This window comes from Phyllostomus hastatus, unplaced genomic scaffold (assembly GCF_019186645.2).
Source record: "Phyllostomus hastatus isolate PE091 unplaced genomic scaffold, TTU_PhHast_1.1 phas_scaffold_93, whole genome shotgun sequence".
Classification (NCBI taxonomy): Eukaryota; Metazoa; Chordata; class Mammalia; order Chiroptera; family Phyllostomidae; genus Phyllostomus; species Phyllostomus hastatus.
Genome location: NW_025334042.1, coordinates 29,904,821 through 29,922,434, shown reverse-complemented (window position 1 = coordinate 29,922,434; position 17,614 = coordinate 29,904,821). Strand labels below are relative to the sequence as shown.

General features: G+C 38.1%; 1 protein-coding gene across 13 annotated transcripts in view; it reads right to left on the bottom strand.

Moving 5' to 3' along the window:
- The window catches only part of KIF21A (kinesin family member 21A), a 137,294-nt gene that overhangs the window by 67,360 nt on the left and 52,320 nt on the right, over positions 1-17,614 (bottom strand). For all 13 annotated transcript variants that reach the window (XM_045829082.1, XM_045829083.1, XM_045829091.1 and 10 more), the window contains exons 2-3: positions 1,166-1,388; positions 853-1,035 (exon numbers count right to left, since the gene is read on the bottom strand). In XM_045829082.1, coding sequence (XP_045685038.1) covers positions 853-1,035; positions 1,166-1,388 — 406 coding nt within the window. The remainder of the gene's footprint in view (positions 1-852; positions 1,036-1,165; positions 1,389-17,614) is intronic.

Below are 17,614 nucleotides of genomic sequence, written 5' to 3'. Positions count from 1 at the left end.
GTGTCACTAGTGGATGACGAGATTGAGCTACTTCCTTAGAAGAGGATGCACACTCCATTTTTCTATCAATACTTTAAAGTCACAATGCCTAACAATATTTGGGAGGGTAAAAGGGAAGATAGAATACTTCCTTTTCTTTTTCCATCATTTAGTTTCCTTGTTTTTGGTCTTTACTAAATTGGGGGGTCTATTAAAACCAGCAGTAAGATAACTGATATTAATTTGAAAATGTTTCATCGATGAGCAAAATGATTAGCTCAGGTAATCCTGACCAGGACTAGACTGGAACACTCTCTGAACCAAGCACCCAGAACTCCAATGTCACCGTTCACCTAACTGCTATACTGCTCATGTCCAACGTGTCCTCTTACTGTCACGTCCCTCCCACCAGACTAAGCTGCCCTAAATGAATCCGAACCTGTCCCAACCTTTGGGCATCAACACATCTGCCTATCCTTGCAGGAATACCAGTATCTGCAGCCAGATCTCTGCAACAGCCTCAACCCTATTAAGCCTCCTGTTCTCCACGCCCTTTTGGTCTTAATCGCTGAGTTCCCAGCACTTTGTGAGCCTGCCTACAATACAATAGTAATTATAGGATACAGACAGATTCTGAAATGAACAATATTAATTGTTTTACTCTGTGGACACCTGTCATGCTTATAATCATAAATGCCAACAAGAAAGGAATAGTTATTACCTACTATCTATTTTTTCTAATACCTATGACCTAATGTTAATTTGAGCACTACGTACAAAACACTGTACTAAGAGCCAGATGCATAAAGTCACAAGATCTATGGTGCTAAGGACAAGATTTGAAGGAAATTAATGATACAGTTAGTCTTTTACCTCTAGGAATTGTGCATTCACTTTAAAATCCGGAGGAGGAAGCCCATTTTTCATTGCAGTGTGTTTTTTTTCTTCAATACTCTTGAAAAGGTGTTTAACAGCACGAGAAATAATACCCTGTTCTTCCTCCATGATGTTAACATCAAATCCTGTTCCCATTGTGTATGTTTTGCCAGCTCCAGTCTGAGTAAAGCAACAGAGAAAACTGTCTGGTTGATCTTAATAACGTAACCTCAAATAACAAAAATGAAAATGCAACTGAATCAACATATCTGAAAGGTTACAATTTCTACAAAAATAATTTGGTACTTACTTGTCCATAAGCAAAAACTGTTGCATTGTATCCTTCAAAACAACCTTCAATTAGTTTTTCTATGCATTGAATGTAGATCTGTTCTTGCTGGGAGTCAATGTCAAACACATAATCAAAAGTAAAAGCTTTGTCTTTCCCTAGGAAGACCTGAGGTTCTCCTGGTGTGACAGATGTACAAATATGGCATCCTTCAATCTTTTCTTTGGCAAGTTGAGGTCTTATTCTGTGAGAAATAATCAAGCAAAAAATAAGATAAAATAAATGGAAAAAACTGAAGAAACAGGACTTAAAAATTCCTGGTCAAATCTCTTAAAGACATTTATGTAATCCACTCCTGCTGCTTCAGTTGAAAAGTTTAAATTAATACAATAAAGCAAACTGAGTGGATTTCAGTATACATAACAAGACCAAAAAATCACAAACAAGAGAAAATCAATTAAATACTTTTGTGGGTGAATATTTTTCTTCAACTCTGTAAGAAGTAAAGACTCGGCTAAATCATTCTGCTACCAAGATGCTATTTGCTATAATTTACCCTTGGGTTTTGCTTTCTCCATGCTTGACAGACAGCTATACTGTTCTTCTCTTTACTTCCAAGGATATCTTGATGCCCTTTACGGGCCTCTTTTTGCAAACTCTTCACCAATGGTTTCCAAACTTATCTGAATGTATCCTTCTGTCAACTTAACATGTTTAAGCATATCTCCGCTATATGTGTGTGTGCATTTATTTATGTGATATGCATGTACTGTATTGATTTGTCATATATTATATGCAAAAGCAGAATTTTATAAAGAAATTAAAAATAAATACAAATAGAAGTTCCAGTATTTTCTCTCCCAAATCCAGTGGATCATCATGTAATGCTCCTGGGGCGTCCCCTCTCCACTCGGAAGACCACAGCATTATACTCACCCTACACCCACCCAAGTCTACTCCAGATTTTTCCTCTTCTGCCTCTCTTCCTAATCTCAAGGTCTATTTCTATTTTCAAACAAGGAAAGTAAATATGATGAAGTGTTAATGAAACAACCCAAAATCCAGCCCTATTCTATTCACACTGTACACAGGACCATCCTGGACACACACACACATCACTGACGTGCTATACCTGGGCTTTTCAAGAAGTTCCTATTTGCCATGGAGAAACAGAAGCCATTTAAGGAACAAAGTAAAGACAACCAGTGATGGAAAATGGAAAATGATAAAGATGGAGTAAAGAAAGTGTTTTAAAGGATTTTGGTCCCACATTTTTATTTTTCAGATATAGACACTGGGGTCTATGGCAGTGGAACCAGTTCACCTGTTTACCAGAGAGAAAGCCAAGCCTAAGTGCAGATCTCCTGAGTTCCAGCCCTTTCCAGTTCACCAGGATGGAAGTTCAATGGAAGGATAGGAAAGCCAATACCAAGAAGGGACTCAACTTCTGCAACCCTGGTTATCTAAAATAGAATACAATGAGGCCTGTCCGTAAAGTATCCAGCCATGTGCAAGCCAAATAGACACATTTATTGAAGATACAAGATACAAGAACCATTGCACATAGGACAATGATGCCTCAGTCCCCTTCAAAGTAGGCCGCTTGGGACCTCACACAGTTCTCCCAGCATCTCTTCCACTGTTCAAAACACAGTCTTAATCTTGCTGGAACTTTACCGCTCCTTCTTCAGGTTTGGAGAATCAGGCAACTTCCATTGGGATGTCTGGGCCTTCATTTCTGGATCACAGCCATAGACCCAGCATTCATCTCCAGTTATGACCTTCTTGAGGAAATCTGGTTCATTGGCCACGGTTTGAATTAAGTCATTAGCAACTGCAGAATGATGTTCCTTCTGCTCTGGTAACAGAAGCTATGGAGCAAATTTTGCCACATGTTTCATGCCAAGATCCTGCGTCAAAATCTCAGACACAAGTTTTTGGAATCCCCAGGTCCGCTTCTAGTTCTTGCAGTGCCAGTCACTGATATTTGTTGATTGCAGCCCTTACATGTTCAACATTCTCAGGTGCTCTGCTTGTTGCAGGGCTTCCAGAACATGAATCACTTCCATCAGACTCTTGACCATCTTAGAAGCATTTGTAGTTGCTATGCCCTAGCTAGATGGCTTAATGGGTTAGAGCCACCCCAATGTGCCAGGGTCACAGGTTCAATCCCAGGTTAAGGTACATATGGGAGGCAACCAATGAACACATAAATAAGTGGAACAAAAACTGATCTCTCTTTGTCTCTTACTCTCTCCATTTCTCCCTCCTTCCTTCCCTCCCTCCCTTCCTCCTTCCCTCCCTCTCTCCCTCCCTCCCTCTGTCCCTCCTTCCCTCCCTTCCCTCCCTTCCTCCCTCTAAAACCAAAGAATAGCTACCATTTGGACTGCAGCTATGACAGCCAATTTTTGAATGCCAGTGTCACTCAGAACTTAATCTCCCAACCTCTATTCATCTGATTACAACCCTTGCTAATGGTGAGAAGGATTGTGTTTGAAGCATGGATGATGTGCTCCCATCCATTTGCATGGTCAGGGAGAGAGAGTGGCTTTAAAACAAGATGTGCAGAATCCTTTTCTGCCACATCCAGACAATGACAGTTTCCCAGCAGGTCTGAAACTCCCACCTAGGAGGAGATGGTCTCCCCTACAAGCAAATGATTGGAAGCTAACTATACCTCAAAGGTTAGGTATATATTCATCTTCTCTATTCCCCTTCAAAAATAAGCGTTTTAAACTCTCAAAATTCCTAAATTTATACTCAAGTCAAGAATTCTCAGATGAAATTCTAATCCAAGCCAAATCACCTGCTTTAGTAATATAAAGACTTTGATATTTACCCAGTTACAAACCTCAATTTCAAAACTATAATTTCAGATTATATATAGACAAAATACACCAACCCTTCTCAGAAAGACAACACTAAAAATAGAATCTGACATTTATTCCTGTACGTATTTTGAAATACACTCAGTATTTTTTATATAAAAAGAACATTAAACATACTCATCTAATCCCAACACTAAGAATATTCAGTGTCAACATTTTGGTTAGCATCAACACTAAAATAATAATAAAAAGGAGAGCCTTGCAGGCTTTTTAAAGTGCATAATCATACAACCAGATATATTTGACACTTTTCCTTAAAGAAAAACAATTATGCATAAAACTTATGTCATAGATATTTAGAATAACATATTTTAATATTATGTGGCAAAATAATATTATGAAGGATAATAACAATGGGGGTTCTATCTCTAATAATAACTTGCTAATGGAGATGTGTGTTTTTTTAATGCTACACTGGAAAGCAATGTAGGCAGAGAGAGGCTGTTGTGGAAATAGTGACTGTTTTGCAAGAGAATGTGTTGTTTTGTTAGCATGAGGTATGGAACCTTTTATCATTTGTGGGCCATTTACCAATGGGGTGAGATCTGAAACGGAAAAACCACAGACAGCCACACAGGAAAAAAAGTCTAGTTTGTTATATCAGTTCGTGAAGGTTGAAGGTTTGAAACAGAATATGACACAAGCTGTCAATTGTTCAGTTTTAAGACAACAGGAGTTGAACAAATGTCTCCGTTTTGCCACAGCTGAATGTTTCCCTCAGCATCTAGCACCCATTTTGCTTCTGTTCTCGCACTAAGTTGAAACTGCTCAGACAAAAGTCACCAACAACCTTTTCATCTCCAGATAAAGTAGGCCCTTTTTATTCTTCACCATATCTGAGCTCTCTTAAGCATTTGATCCTATTTACAACTTGTAGAGGAGGAAAGACTTTTTCCCTCTGTCCTCCTAGGTCCTCCCGGGTGACATCCTGTTAATTAGACTGACAAAAGATTAACAAAAGAAAAACATACTGAAGTTTATTAACACACATACACATTAGAATGAGGGATGAGTAACTCAGAGAGTGGTTAGAACTTGGACTTACTTAACATCGTAACAAAAGGGAAAAGGACTTTTGAGTTTAGGATGGCAAATTGTGGGAAAATAAATGAATATAGGGAAAAACTGATAGATGATAAGGGTTAGTTAGCAAAGTTTGTTAGGTAGGTTCCTCTGGTGTCATATCCAGTGATTAACTTTACAAACTCATGTCCCTTTTAGGCAAATAGGGGGAGGGCAGATACATTTTCTTGTCACTGCTTTCCAGTTGCCTTTCACTCAAAATAATCCTTATGCCGAAGTGGCATATTTGGGGATGACATATACTGCTACCCTTCAAACACCGTATTTCTCAACTTCTATCCACAGTTGGCTTTTGTAACATCCCTTTTTGATCTGGCTCAGATTTATGAGCCCTTACACCTCATATATCAACTTGCCTTAAAATGTCAGTGTTTCCCCGCAAAAATTCCCTATTCTCCCTGTGATCACTTTCTCAAGTCTAGTCACACCCAGCTACATCAAATCACTGACCATTTCTTGACCAACTTGTATGTTTTCATTCATCATGCCAATGTATACACCTATGTTTGGAATGCCAGCCCTCCGTTTCTCTGCCTAGAAACCTCTGTAATTCTTCAAGACTTAGCTCAAACATCTATACATACTTTTATAAAGCTTTGCCTACTTCCTCCCATATTATTCTATGCAATTTGCACATGATTTTAGAATAGTAGATATCCACTTGAATTTTTATTGCTTCCCTACATAATAAATTCTTTGAAGGCAGAGAACATATTTATTCATTGATAAGACAAAGTAATTCAACAAACTTTTATAGACTGAATCTTATAAACTGCTGTAGTTAAGGTGGGGGGGTCAATTCCAATACCAAGTATGTGGTTATCACATAACATAACTTTTGCTCCATCACTTTACTCTGTTACCAGAAACTTGATCTTGAACAATCATTTAACCATTTTCCAATCTATAAGATGAGGAGTGTGGATTTAATATTCCTAAGGTTCTTTCTTCCTTCAAATTATATTGTAATTATTCCTTTCAGAACAGCAAAATCCTGACTTAAAAGAGGCATCAATAAATTTTTTTCCTGTTACATCCTATATTCACTATTAGTGGCACCACTTGTACCTTATTTCTTGGTTCTTACTATGCTCTTCAGTTTTTGTAGCAAACGTTACTGTGGCCTTAGGGACAAGGACAAAAACTTTATCATGGCTCCATGCATGGCAGTAACTAAGAAGATCAGAGGAGTGAGACTGAGACCACCACCACTAGGTTTCCTTAAATTGAGTCATCATTTCTGTTCTCTGACTTCACAGTAACTGTAACGGGTTTTAATAATGAAGAACATCAAATAAGCCAAAGAACTAGTTTCAAGATGTCCTAGGTAGGTCAGAGAAATATGAAGGTAAACATAGTTGGGGGGAAATAGCTTACAGCTGCTACCTTTACAGCTAAAGTTTTAGTCACAAAAGTCAGCAAAACTGCACTGAAGACACATGAGCATTCTTGCACATTCTTGCTGAGCATCTCAAGAATGCAAGACCCTGGCTGCTCTTTTCATGGATCATTTCTCAAGGTACACTGAAGCAAGCTTTAGGGATAATGTCTTCTACCGGACAAAGGGCTGGCTTGCTTATGCTTTCTATAGAAACAGTAAATTTCCCAAGCTCAGTGTTTCTCCATATTATATGGATGCCTGCACAGCATCCATATAATAGTAGGTTTCCCTGCACTACCTCCACTGGACTGAGGACAAGAGAGACATGGGGAAGCAGTTCAAATCTACATGAAGTTCACAATGCTTACTGTACTGCGAGTAATAAAAGTCCTTTGCCTCTTCTGACTCAGAAGTCTTTTGTCTTCTGCCACTATACATAAACCAGTAACAAGCTAGCTTGTATAAAATCTCAGGCCTTTCATAGGTCTTACTTAACACATACTAACTGTGATCTTTGGCAAATATCTCTCTTAGCCTCATTTCCCTTCTGTAAAATGGTAATGTCATTACTGTGATATCCACATCACAGCATCTCAAACAAATGAGAAAATAGGTGGCAATAAAAGCCTACAGAAGTATAGAGTGTTATGGCTACAGCACCACTTGAAAATTCTCCAAATCAATTTCTTCATCAGGCACCTAGCCATATTTTTTTAAATGCCCTTTGGATGCCCCAAGTCTTTAGAACAATCAAATGTAAACTGTTATGTCAGGAAGAGACATCTAATATGGTAGTGAACATTGTTACTGGGATATATGTGCACATATACATACAAATATACATACATATATTGCTATGCAAAGAGAATCGAGCTGAGTAATATCACACCCCACTCTCATTGAAAAGCCATAATCCCAAAGTTAACGTTTTCACAGTAATAAATAACAAACCCTCCCTCATTCATCATGCTATCCATATCAGAATAGAGTATTATTAAAGCCAAAATGGGAATTTTTATTCTTTCATGTTATCACTTTCACTATCTCCATATAGCCAGTAAAGAAATTTCAGTCAGTCCTGGCTGGTGTAGCTCAGTGGATTGAGTGCCAGCCTGTGAACCAAAAGGTCACTGGTTCTATTGAGAGTCAGGGCACATGCCCAGGGTTGTAGGCCAGGTCCCCAGTTGGGGACGTGCAAGAGGCAACTAATTGATGTATCTCTCACACACTGATGTTTCTTTTCCTCTCTTTCTCCCTCCCTCCCCCTCTATAAATAAATAAATAAATAAAACCTTTTTGAAAAATGAAAAAGCAAAATTTCATTCAGAATGGAAGAGAACCAAGTTCCTGAGCAAAAAGTTCTTTTAAAAGGGGCAATTTGTCATAGTACAATTTGTCCTTATACTGAAATAAATTTGACTAAATGCTAGTGATTAGAATCTTGACACATGAGTAATCGATGATTTGTGATTATTTAAAAGATGCTGGCTTAAGGAAAATAAATGCATTATAATTGCATGCATTATAATTTATAACTTCCCAGAACTTGTACAGTCACTCCTTTCATCCCCCTGAATTAGAAGAGTAGCACTAACATCACTCATTAACCTGAGTCCACGGGTGCTGGCAGTCAAACCTACATTGTTAAACATGTAGTTTAGTACTACCTTCCAGACTTTCTGTAACGCCCTCACCTCTCTTATCTCTGTTCTCCATTTTATTAAAGCATCACCAAAGGATAAGCTTTTTTTACTAATTGATTGGTTATTCTTATTTTCTCCCACAAATATAAGACAGTAACACACAAAATATCTTCCTTTTTGCTGTTGGCCACAGCTAATTTCTTGTCCTCTTAGAAACCATTGTTGTCTTTAATTTATGGTTTCATAAATGTGACAAATTTTTCCATTACCTCAATGTCTTTGTAAACTCTCTTCTTTTTTTGCTTGAGTTATTCTGATCTCATCCCCACGTGACTGTGGTAGTTCTACAGTTAACTCAATAATCTGACCTGATTCCCACTCTGTGTAGCTCTTTTACTTACAGCTATCTGTAACTAGCCCACTTGGCACCCTGTTAACACCTTTGTTCTTTCCACAGGGACACCAATAAATCTGTCCCCTGTAAGGATCCTTTGCTTTTATCTCATTTGTGAGTGTTTTGGATGATCATTATATTGGATTTTACTTACTGGTGTTCAATTTGATATCTTAATGTTAATTATATCTTACTGATTTCCTACCTTCCATTGCTTAAAAGAAAAAAAAAACAAGACAGCTATCATTTTGTCACTACAGCTAAGCCACTAGGGTTTCAGGTCCCTTTTTTGATCCTCCCCTAATTCATTCTACTTAGTAGACAGACATTAAGAAAGGATCTGCCCTACTTCAACCCTCTCCACCTTGTTGAGTTGTTTTCCTAAGAGATCAGGCACTGTATAAATAAGTAACACAGGTTCACAAAAAGAAACTCCCCTCCCAGAAATGGATCTTTAATTATGATAATGATTGATGGAAAGAAAAGTATTGTTATTTCTTCAAGACACTCAAGAAAAGAACACCTCAGTAATTCCATTAAAGGCAGTAAGTCTGTAAAAATCCTAAGAACAATAAAGCACAGCATTATGCACTGGTAGCCAGGAAATATATATGTCTATGACTTATATATATAAACTACATATTATTACACATAATATATTTATAGGCATATATTATAACATATGTGTAATTACGAAGATGGAGAGGAGAACTTCATGTTTTAATCCATTAATAATGAATCACCTTTTTAAAATTAACAAAAAATCTTATCCTAATCTGTGTAACTATGTACCCTAATGCCTCATCTCTGTGGTTCACCCGACTCAAATTTATTCTTACACAATAACACCAAAAGATATTTATAGTCATATCTATTTTCAATTAAAGTATTTAATTCACAGTGTATTCTGTTAATATTTGGTGCTGTGATTCCTACACCAAGCTACTTGGTCTCTCGTTTGCAATCCCACTTATAAAAACAAATACTGGCTAACTAGGGAAACAAGTGGGAGAAATAAGATGAAGAGACATTGTGCCATCTCCCTCTGACATGCACTCTAATACCTTTTTATCCCCATGATTCAACTAAGGTACAGCACATGGAGAGAGAGGTGGGGAACTAGTGTCTTTCATAGAAGGTAGCATTGTGCCACTCTCTCTTTTGCACACCAGATGTTCGGAAAACTAATTCTCTGCATCACTGTAATTAATCCTTTTGGAAACTCTGAGGCTTTCTTCTTCAGCCTCTCTCCCAGAAATACAAGAGCTTCCACTCATCAAAAAATAACAATAATAATAGAAGAGGGATTAGAAGAAAACAGGGTAATTTAGGTGACAGCATGACCCAATTGCCTATCGTCCAAAGTGTTCATAGAATTTCTGTTGCTTCTGGTGGCTGTATGTGGTAGCATATCTATAGCTCAAGTTTATAGGAAAATGTGAGTCAATAAATCCCTGTAGCATGTCTACTAAATGTTAAACAGTGTAGGACTTTAAAAGCCAAAACAAACAAACAAACAAACAAGAACAACAAAAAATAACTTGAGGAGGATAGCCATAGAAGAGGGGGAAAAAACCTAGAAGAAAATTAAACATGTACTCAAAGAAATATTATATACAAAGAAGAAATTGATTAGTGATCAGCCAGAGCAGACTGGGATAGGTATAGAAAATCCTTCAACAGGAAATTATATTTAACCTAGATTTTGAGAGGTGACTGGAATTCTCCAAGCTGAGGAGGAAGAAGAGGTAGGTTCAGGCAAAACAAAGGCAAGGATATATGAAGTATATTTGTTCCTGATTGCAACCTAGTCCTCTGGGGCAAAAGCACCAGGATAATAAGAGTTGCTAGAACTTAGGAACATTTATGGATGTCATGACCCCACTTAAGTAGACATCCTACCTAAGACATTATTCTCTAAAGTAAATACCCTGATCCCTGCAACATGAAAGACACAACCAAAAGGCACACAAAAGCCATACTAGAGATCTCTGCCAAATATATTTTTGTTTCCCTGTCTAGATCAATTCTTCACCCTGTGCCCTATGACCTTATCCTGTGCCCTAGGAGACTGATATTCATGAGTTACAACAATGGGTTTTCTTGCCCTCAGGCTTCCACTGGGACTGTCTTGCCCTCCACACTCAGTAGGACATTGTAGGATAGTCCTGGAATGATTTTCCTCGTTCCTCCCCCACGAAGTCCTTTGGTGGGGTGTGAACCTCTCACAAAGGCCACACCTCTATCAGGACATTTACAACAGTAGATAGCCCCTCCTACTGTTGCTAATGCCAGAGAATTGCCTCATCCCTTAGAGTTTCCTGGAATGCCACCAATCCTTTACCACACTCTCCCCAGCCATCCTGTCTGAATGTATCATCTGTTGCCTGCCAAGATCCTGACCGAATCAGGGTTAGTCTAAGAAAATGGCAACAATCCTTTTTTTCTCGCACTACCAGTGTCACCATCCCATTCCTGATACTAATATTGACCTAGAAAACAGAGCCACCAAGGTCCCTACAATTCTCCAGCTCGTCACACTCAAGTCATCGACCCATTCTCTTCCTTGAGGGGAGCCAGAATTTGAGATACCTGTAATGGATTTTATTGTTAAATATGTAATAACACGAAACACATAAAGCATTCTCTTTCTTGGTCAAGAGAATTAGTTTTTTAAAATTCTTTCAACACAAAAGTAACACTTCATTTTTGTTTTTCAAACTTGAAGAAAAGGTGGAAGGAGATTCAAGAGAGAAGAGAGAAAAAGTAATCTCAGAATGAGATTTGTGATAACTAGATGACATTTCAGGTCTCATTCTGAGATCATAAGAGTTTCTAATACCTTTTATTTCTCTTATCATACTCCATCCCAATTATATACAAAATTTTCCAAAAATACTCCTATAATGCCCTTTCTAAATAAAACCACATGTGCTCCTGGATGAAACAAATGGATCTCTTTCTATGTCTAATAATATTGTATGATTACTAAACTATTTCATGAGAAAACCTGATTTTATGACTATATGTAATAACAGTAATGCATCCTTGATCTCAGGTGTACATTATTTATGCTTATAATCATTCCACAGAAGAGAAAAGAGCTATCATTTCAGCTCTGTTTCTTAGAAATACAAGTAATATTTCTAAGTATGGATGATACTGTACAGATTAAGATTGTGGTTCTAAACTAATGAACATAATTGTTAATACCAAATTTTACCACTGAAATATATAATTTCTACCACAAATGCTAAAATAAGCCATAATTCTGTCATCTCTACAATAAATCCTAAGTGACAGGTCAAAGCCAAGACAGGGAACACATTTTTCAAGGAGAGTGTGGTAGTTCAGATTTTAACATGATCCCCAGTCATCCATATCCATGTATAATTCTTGCCCATTAAATGTGATGAAACCTGTGAATATGATGAAATACCACTTCCAATTCAATTACTGACCACTTGGTTTGAAGTTTTAAAAAAGGGAAATCAACCTGTCTCAGCTTGACCTGATCAGGCTGGTGAGTTTTTGTAAGAAAGTAACGTATCAAAAGACACGTCCTGCTGGACTGCAGGAAGAAACAAATAATCACTTAATGAACTGCCTACAGAGAAGGATGTCTTTAGGAGACCAGAGAGGTCTCCAGACAAGAGTTAGTAAAATAGAGCCTCAGCACACAACTGCAAGGAACTGAATTCTGCCACCAAACTGAATGAGCTTAGAAACAGACAGTGAGGCCCAGGGGAGAACTGCAGCCCCGACTGACACTCTGATGACAGCCCTCTGAGGCCTGAGCAGAGAATCCAGCTGAGCTGTGCCAGGACCCTGGATCCATGGGAACCATGGAGATATAATAAACATATGTTATTTTTAAGTCAATAAATCTGTGATAATTTGTTACACAGCAATAGAAAACTCATAAAGAAAGATATAAGGCTCATAACGAGCCTTCTACTCTTTATTACACTAAATCCTACTGCTTTAAAGTTTGTAGTAATTAAAACTACTACTTACGCAATTTTGAACTCAGAATAGTCAGGTGGGTGACATCTGGCATATTACAATGACAGTAATAAGTAAGTCTGAGAAATTCCATTCATGGTACCATTAATCTAGCTGCCCTTTGGAAGAAAAAAATGAACTCATCCCATTTTTTAAGTTATAAATCTCCAACTCTGTTTCTTTAGGCTTAATTGTTTTTTACTTCCAAATCCCAACTCAAAATGTCTGACAAAATCCTACATTTATTATGTATCTTAAAATAAAAATAAATGCTGGTAAGTATAGAGAAAAACAATTAACTCCAATTAGAAACATGGTATCTTCCCAAATAGAATATTCTCAGGTCCTTCAATTCAGAAGCAATTATATTATAAAGTGCTAGTCATAATAAGAACTTATATTCTCTGTTTCTTTAACCATCTTTTAACCAGAGTTCCCACACTTCTCTTTCTGTTTATATTTTCTACTATGAGAGTGGGATACTTTCATTCTGGTAGCAGCCATTGCTATCTATGAGACCAGGATATGACAACAATAGGTTATGCCCTATGGTAGTCTGAATAATGGTTCCAAATTCCCAGAACCTTCAATGGTAAGAAAGACTCTACAGATGTGAGTAAATTAAGGATTTTGAGATTACCCTGTATTATTCAGGTGGCCCAACATCATAATTATGACTATCCCAGGAAAATCAAGATCAGTCTACCCATGGTGCACACATAGCTGAGAATTCAACCAAATTACAGAGATGTATATATACTTCAGCTCAAAATGAGGAAAAATTTAACAATCAATCCATCAAAAAAAAAAGATGGATTGCTTTAGGAGGTAGGGAGGTACCTACAATGGCTACTAACAACAGAAAACAGTACAAAATCTCAAACCTGGCTGCAAGAAAGAATCACCTAGTATGTTTCAATGTATTTATTTATTCTGTTTTGTTGTATTTTTAATTCATATTCCAGGGGCCTACCCCAGACACACTGAATTACAATTTCTAGAGAAGGGGAAACAGAATATATATTTTAAATTAGTTCTCCAAGTAACTCTAACACAGTGCCAGCTCAGCACCAAACTTTGAAAGCAGTGGTGAAGAACGGTATTTGTACTTTACTTTGGTAATGGACCCTACCACCCTTGGGTCCTCCTATACACATCCATATAATAATGCCATTAATTCCACAACCTGCTTTTCTCCCAAACACAATCTTAGTTCTGAAGCCCCATATGCAGAAAATATAAAAATTAAGTCACTCCCACTGGAGGTAAGCCAGGGATTCCTGAGATTCCCAGATCTGCCAACAACAGCCCCCGAGGCTCCTCTGTGAAAGCCAGGGCTCCTCAGAGAACAGGCCCGTGGAAACCAAGTCTCCACATCACTGTAAGTAGGCAGCTGCAGGTGTCTGTAGAATACTGCGACTACTCAGGGGAGCAACTGTCTGTAAAAACTATGTATTTGGAGTTTGTCTCCATTAATGTAATAAGTTGGGCCTTTTCACCCAACTTTGTAAAAAATGACTTTGGTTTACAGTTTTCTGTGGGAGGATACTTCAGGATGAGGTGAAGGGGAAGGGTGAAGAACCTATGTGTATATAATCATTCTCTTTAAACCATGGCAGATTCAGCTCCTTATTTATTAGCAGGATTTTATGTTTAAAAGGAGGTAAGTTAGAGTTCATAAAAGTTTGAAAACCACTGTTGTAGAGAAGATTCCTGCATATGATAAAGGATGAACTAGATGACCCTAAAATTCCCTTAAGCATCGGCTGTGAAATTCTAAAAACTTCATGTTGTGATGATTCTAAAAGCAGTTGCAGGTAGTATGACTGCTGATGAAATAAAAACACGAGTCATGTTTGAGAGGGCAGAGCTGCTCACGTCTCTCAACTTCCCAGGTCAGTTTGTATTCAATAAAAAAGACTTCACTCCAGTGGCATATGCAACAGATTCAACAGACCTAGATTTTTTTTTTAATTACTTTCCTGTTGTATCTATGGACTGAGTGTATTCTTCCAAATTCACATTGAAGCCCTACCCCTCAATGTGATTTGAGGCAGGGCCTTTGGGAGGTGATTAGATGTAGACAGGGTCACGAGGGTGGGCTTCCATGCAGCACTTAGAGGCCTCCTAAAAGGAAGAGAGACCAGGGCTCACTCTCGTTCTCTCTCCCGTCGTGTGACAGCACTGAGAGAAGGCAGCCTTCTGCAAGCCAGGAAGTGGTCCACTAACTGAAACTTCCAGCACCTGGATCTTTGATTTTCCAGCATGCAGAATTGTGTGATATGAACGTCTGCTGTTGAAGCCACCGCCCAGTCTGCGGTGTTTCGTTACAGCAGCCTGTGCTAACTGAAACACTGTTTGGGTTTGTTCTATGAAACAACTCCGCTGTCTACACAACTCACCCTTGCTAAGTGCCGTGAGGCGGGACTGACCACGAAGGAGCCTCAGCAGGACTCAGAGTAAAAATACATTAACAAACAAATCTGGGAAGCCTCCTCAAATAAACAATTAACAAATCATATTTTTATGAACACACACACAGCACATAGCATTTGGAATAAAATTACTTATTAATGAAATTATCTTTCTAACAGTTAAACTTCCACCCATCTGCTTCACCTTTTACAGTTTGTTTACATTTTAGAAAGTCAGCCAAATATCCCCCATGCAGCTTTACACTATTTCAGGAAGAATCAGGAATGGAGTATGAAAAATGGCATTCCCCCCAAAAATTCTCACCAATTTTATTTAGTTTAGTACTGTAATGTGCTTTTTTGTTGTGAAAAAAAAATTGAAAGGAAAAAGAACAAGTGATTGAAAAACAACAGGATCGGAAGGAAGTGCACAGATCCCTAACAAGTGTGCAGGGGCCGTTATCAAGGAAGGCTCACTTTCTCTCAGACGTTTTAAGCCATAAATGTAATAGAGAAACATTAGAGAACAAAGTATCTTTGACAAATGCACAGGATGCACTTTAATCCACTTCTTGAATTGAAGGTCAGAGGAAATAGATAAATCTCATCCATTAGTGTAGATACTGAAACAGTTAGGAAGCACAGTTGTACATTCTGAGAAAATAAGCTGAGTGTTAGGAATTGAATAAAAATGTCATTCGAGATTTTTAGACCACAATGAGCTCTCCCGTTCTGGCAAATGTCTAATATCTAGAAGTAGATTATAAAGTTTCCTGCTTTACCAACAAAATGATGTCCTAAGTAACAGACATTTTAGGATAACTATAAGAATTAAAGAAAATTAGCCTCAGCTGGCGTAGCTCAGTGGCTTGAGCATGGGCTGTGAACCAAAAGTGTGGCAGGTTTGATTCCCAGTCAGGGTACATGCCTGGGTTGCAGGTCATGACCCCCGGCAACCGCACATTGATGTTTCTCTCTCTCTCTCTTTCTCCCTCCCTTCCCTCTCTAAAAATGAATAAATAAAAAATCTTAAAAAAAAGAATTAAAGAAAATAGAAACCATCCTACAGACCATTCAATTTAACAAATAATTTATTGTGTAAATTATTTTTTACACCTCTATATGTAAGACACAATGCTAGACACAGCCAGAGAAATAAAGATGAACAAATTTTAATTTTCTGATACCTGGGAACTTATTTAATGCAGGAGATCAAGCAAATACAAAATAACTGAAATTCAACAAGATATACTAGCAAATACTTTAAAAAAGGTTCAGAGTAGAACTTTTCAAACTTTATATATGAATTACATGGGAGCTTATAAAAATGCAGGTTCAAATGTTGAGGGTCTGAGTAAGAGCTGAGAAGCTGCATTTCTATAAGCTTACAGATGATGCTGAAGTAGCACTTGTGCCTTAAGGCAAAACAGGCAGAAGACATCACGCTGCATTAGAGAAGGAAAGAAAGTACAGTCGTAACAGGGAGGGAGATGATATTTCAGAGGGCTCTTGAAAAAGTAGGATTTTGTGGAAAAAGAAATAAAATATAAAATAAATCAAAGAAAGATGTGTTCTTTTACTAACAGTGTTTTCACTTAAGATACATTCTAATAGTAATTACTATATCTAATATTTTAAAAGAGCTCTTTTATATTACCTGTAGATATAAACTAGACAGAAGTCTGTTAACGTGCCATCCTAATGCCTAAGGGCTCTAGGCGGTGCAAAGCCAAGCAGCTTCACCCTATACTATTATATTGGAAGTTCACAGGATGAGCTCAAGCAAGAAAGCTCAGCAAAGTTTGAAGCCTGTAAAGTTGATTCTGGATAGTATCCCCAACTCCACCACCTCGGATGAGGCTGACCCAAATGCTGACAGCCACACCCATGTAGAAGGATAGAGGATGGAGGATGGAGGATAGGAGGGGTCTTTTTACCCCCTCAAACAACACAGGATTCTTAGCATTTCTATCCATTTACTATTGCTGTGTAACAAATTATTATAAACTTAGGAGACTAAGACAATAATACCCATTGATTTTTTTCAGTTTCTGTAGGTCAGAAGGTCAGGCATGGCATAGTTCAGCCCCCTGCTCAAAGTCTCGCCAGGCTGAAAACAAGGCATCAGTTGGGCAGCATTCTCTGCTCGAGCTCAGGGTCCTCTTCCAAGCTCATTCAAGTTGTTGGCCAAATTCAGTTACTTGCAGTTGTAGGAGTCAGGTCATTGCTTTCTTGCTGGTGGGTGACCAGCTCTCAGCTCCTACATTCCACTCTCAGGTCCTAGCCCTATATGGCACATGGCAGCTGTTTACTTCAAAACCACCAAGAGAATTTCTTGCTCCAGTCTGTTAAAACCAAATCTCGTACAACACAAAGAAGTCACGAGAGAGACACCCTTTATGCCAAAATTCCACTTCAATAGAAGCAAGTCACAGGTACAAGCAGAGGGGATTACAGAAAGACATGACCACCAGGAGGAAAAGATCATTGGGTGGTGTCACTTTAGCGCTCTCTGCCATAGTCAAAAAGCTTCTTTCTCAGACAATATGACATTTGATTAGACTTCAAGAATGAGGAATGAGCTGTGTGAAAGCAGTGAGCGGAGGAGGCAACCACTAGGAACACATGGCAAGGGAGAGGAAATAAGGAGGAAGGAGATAGC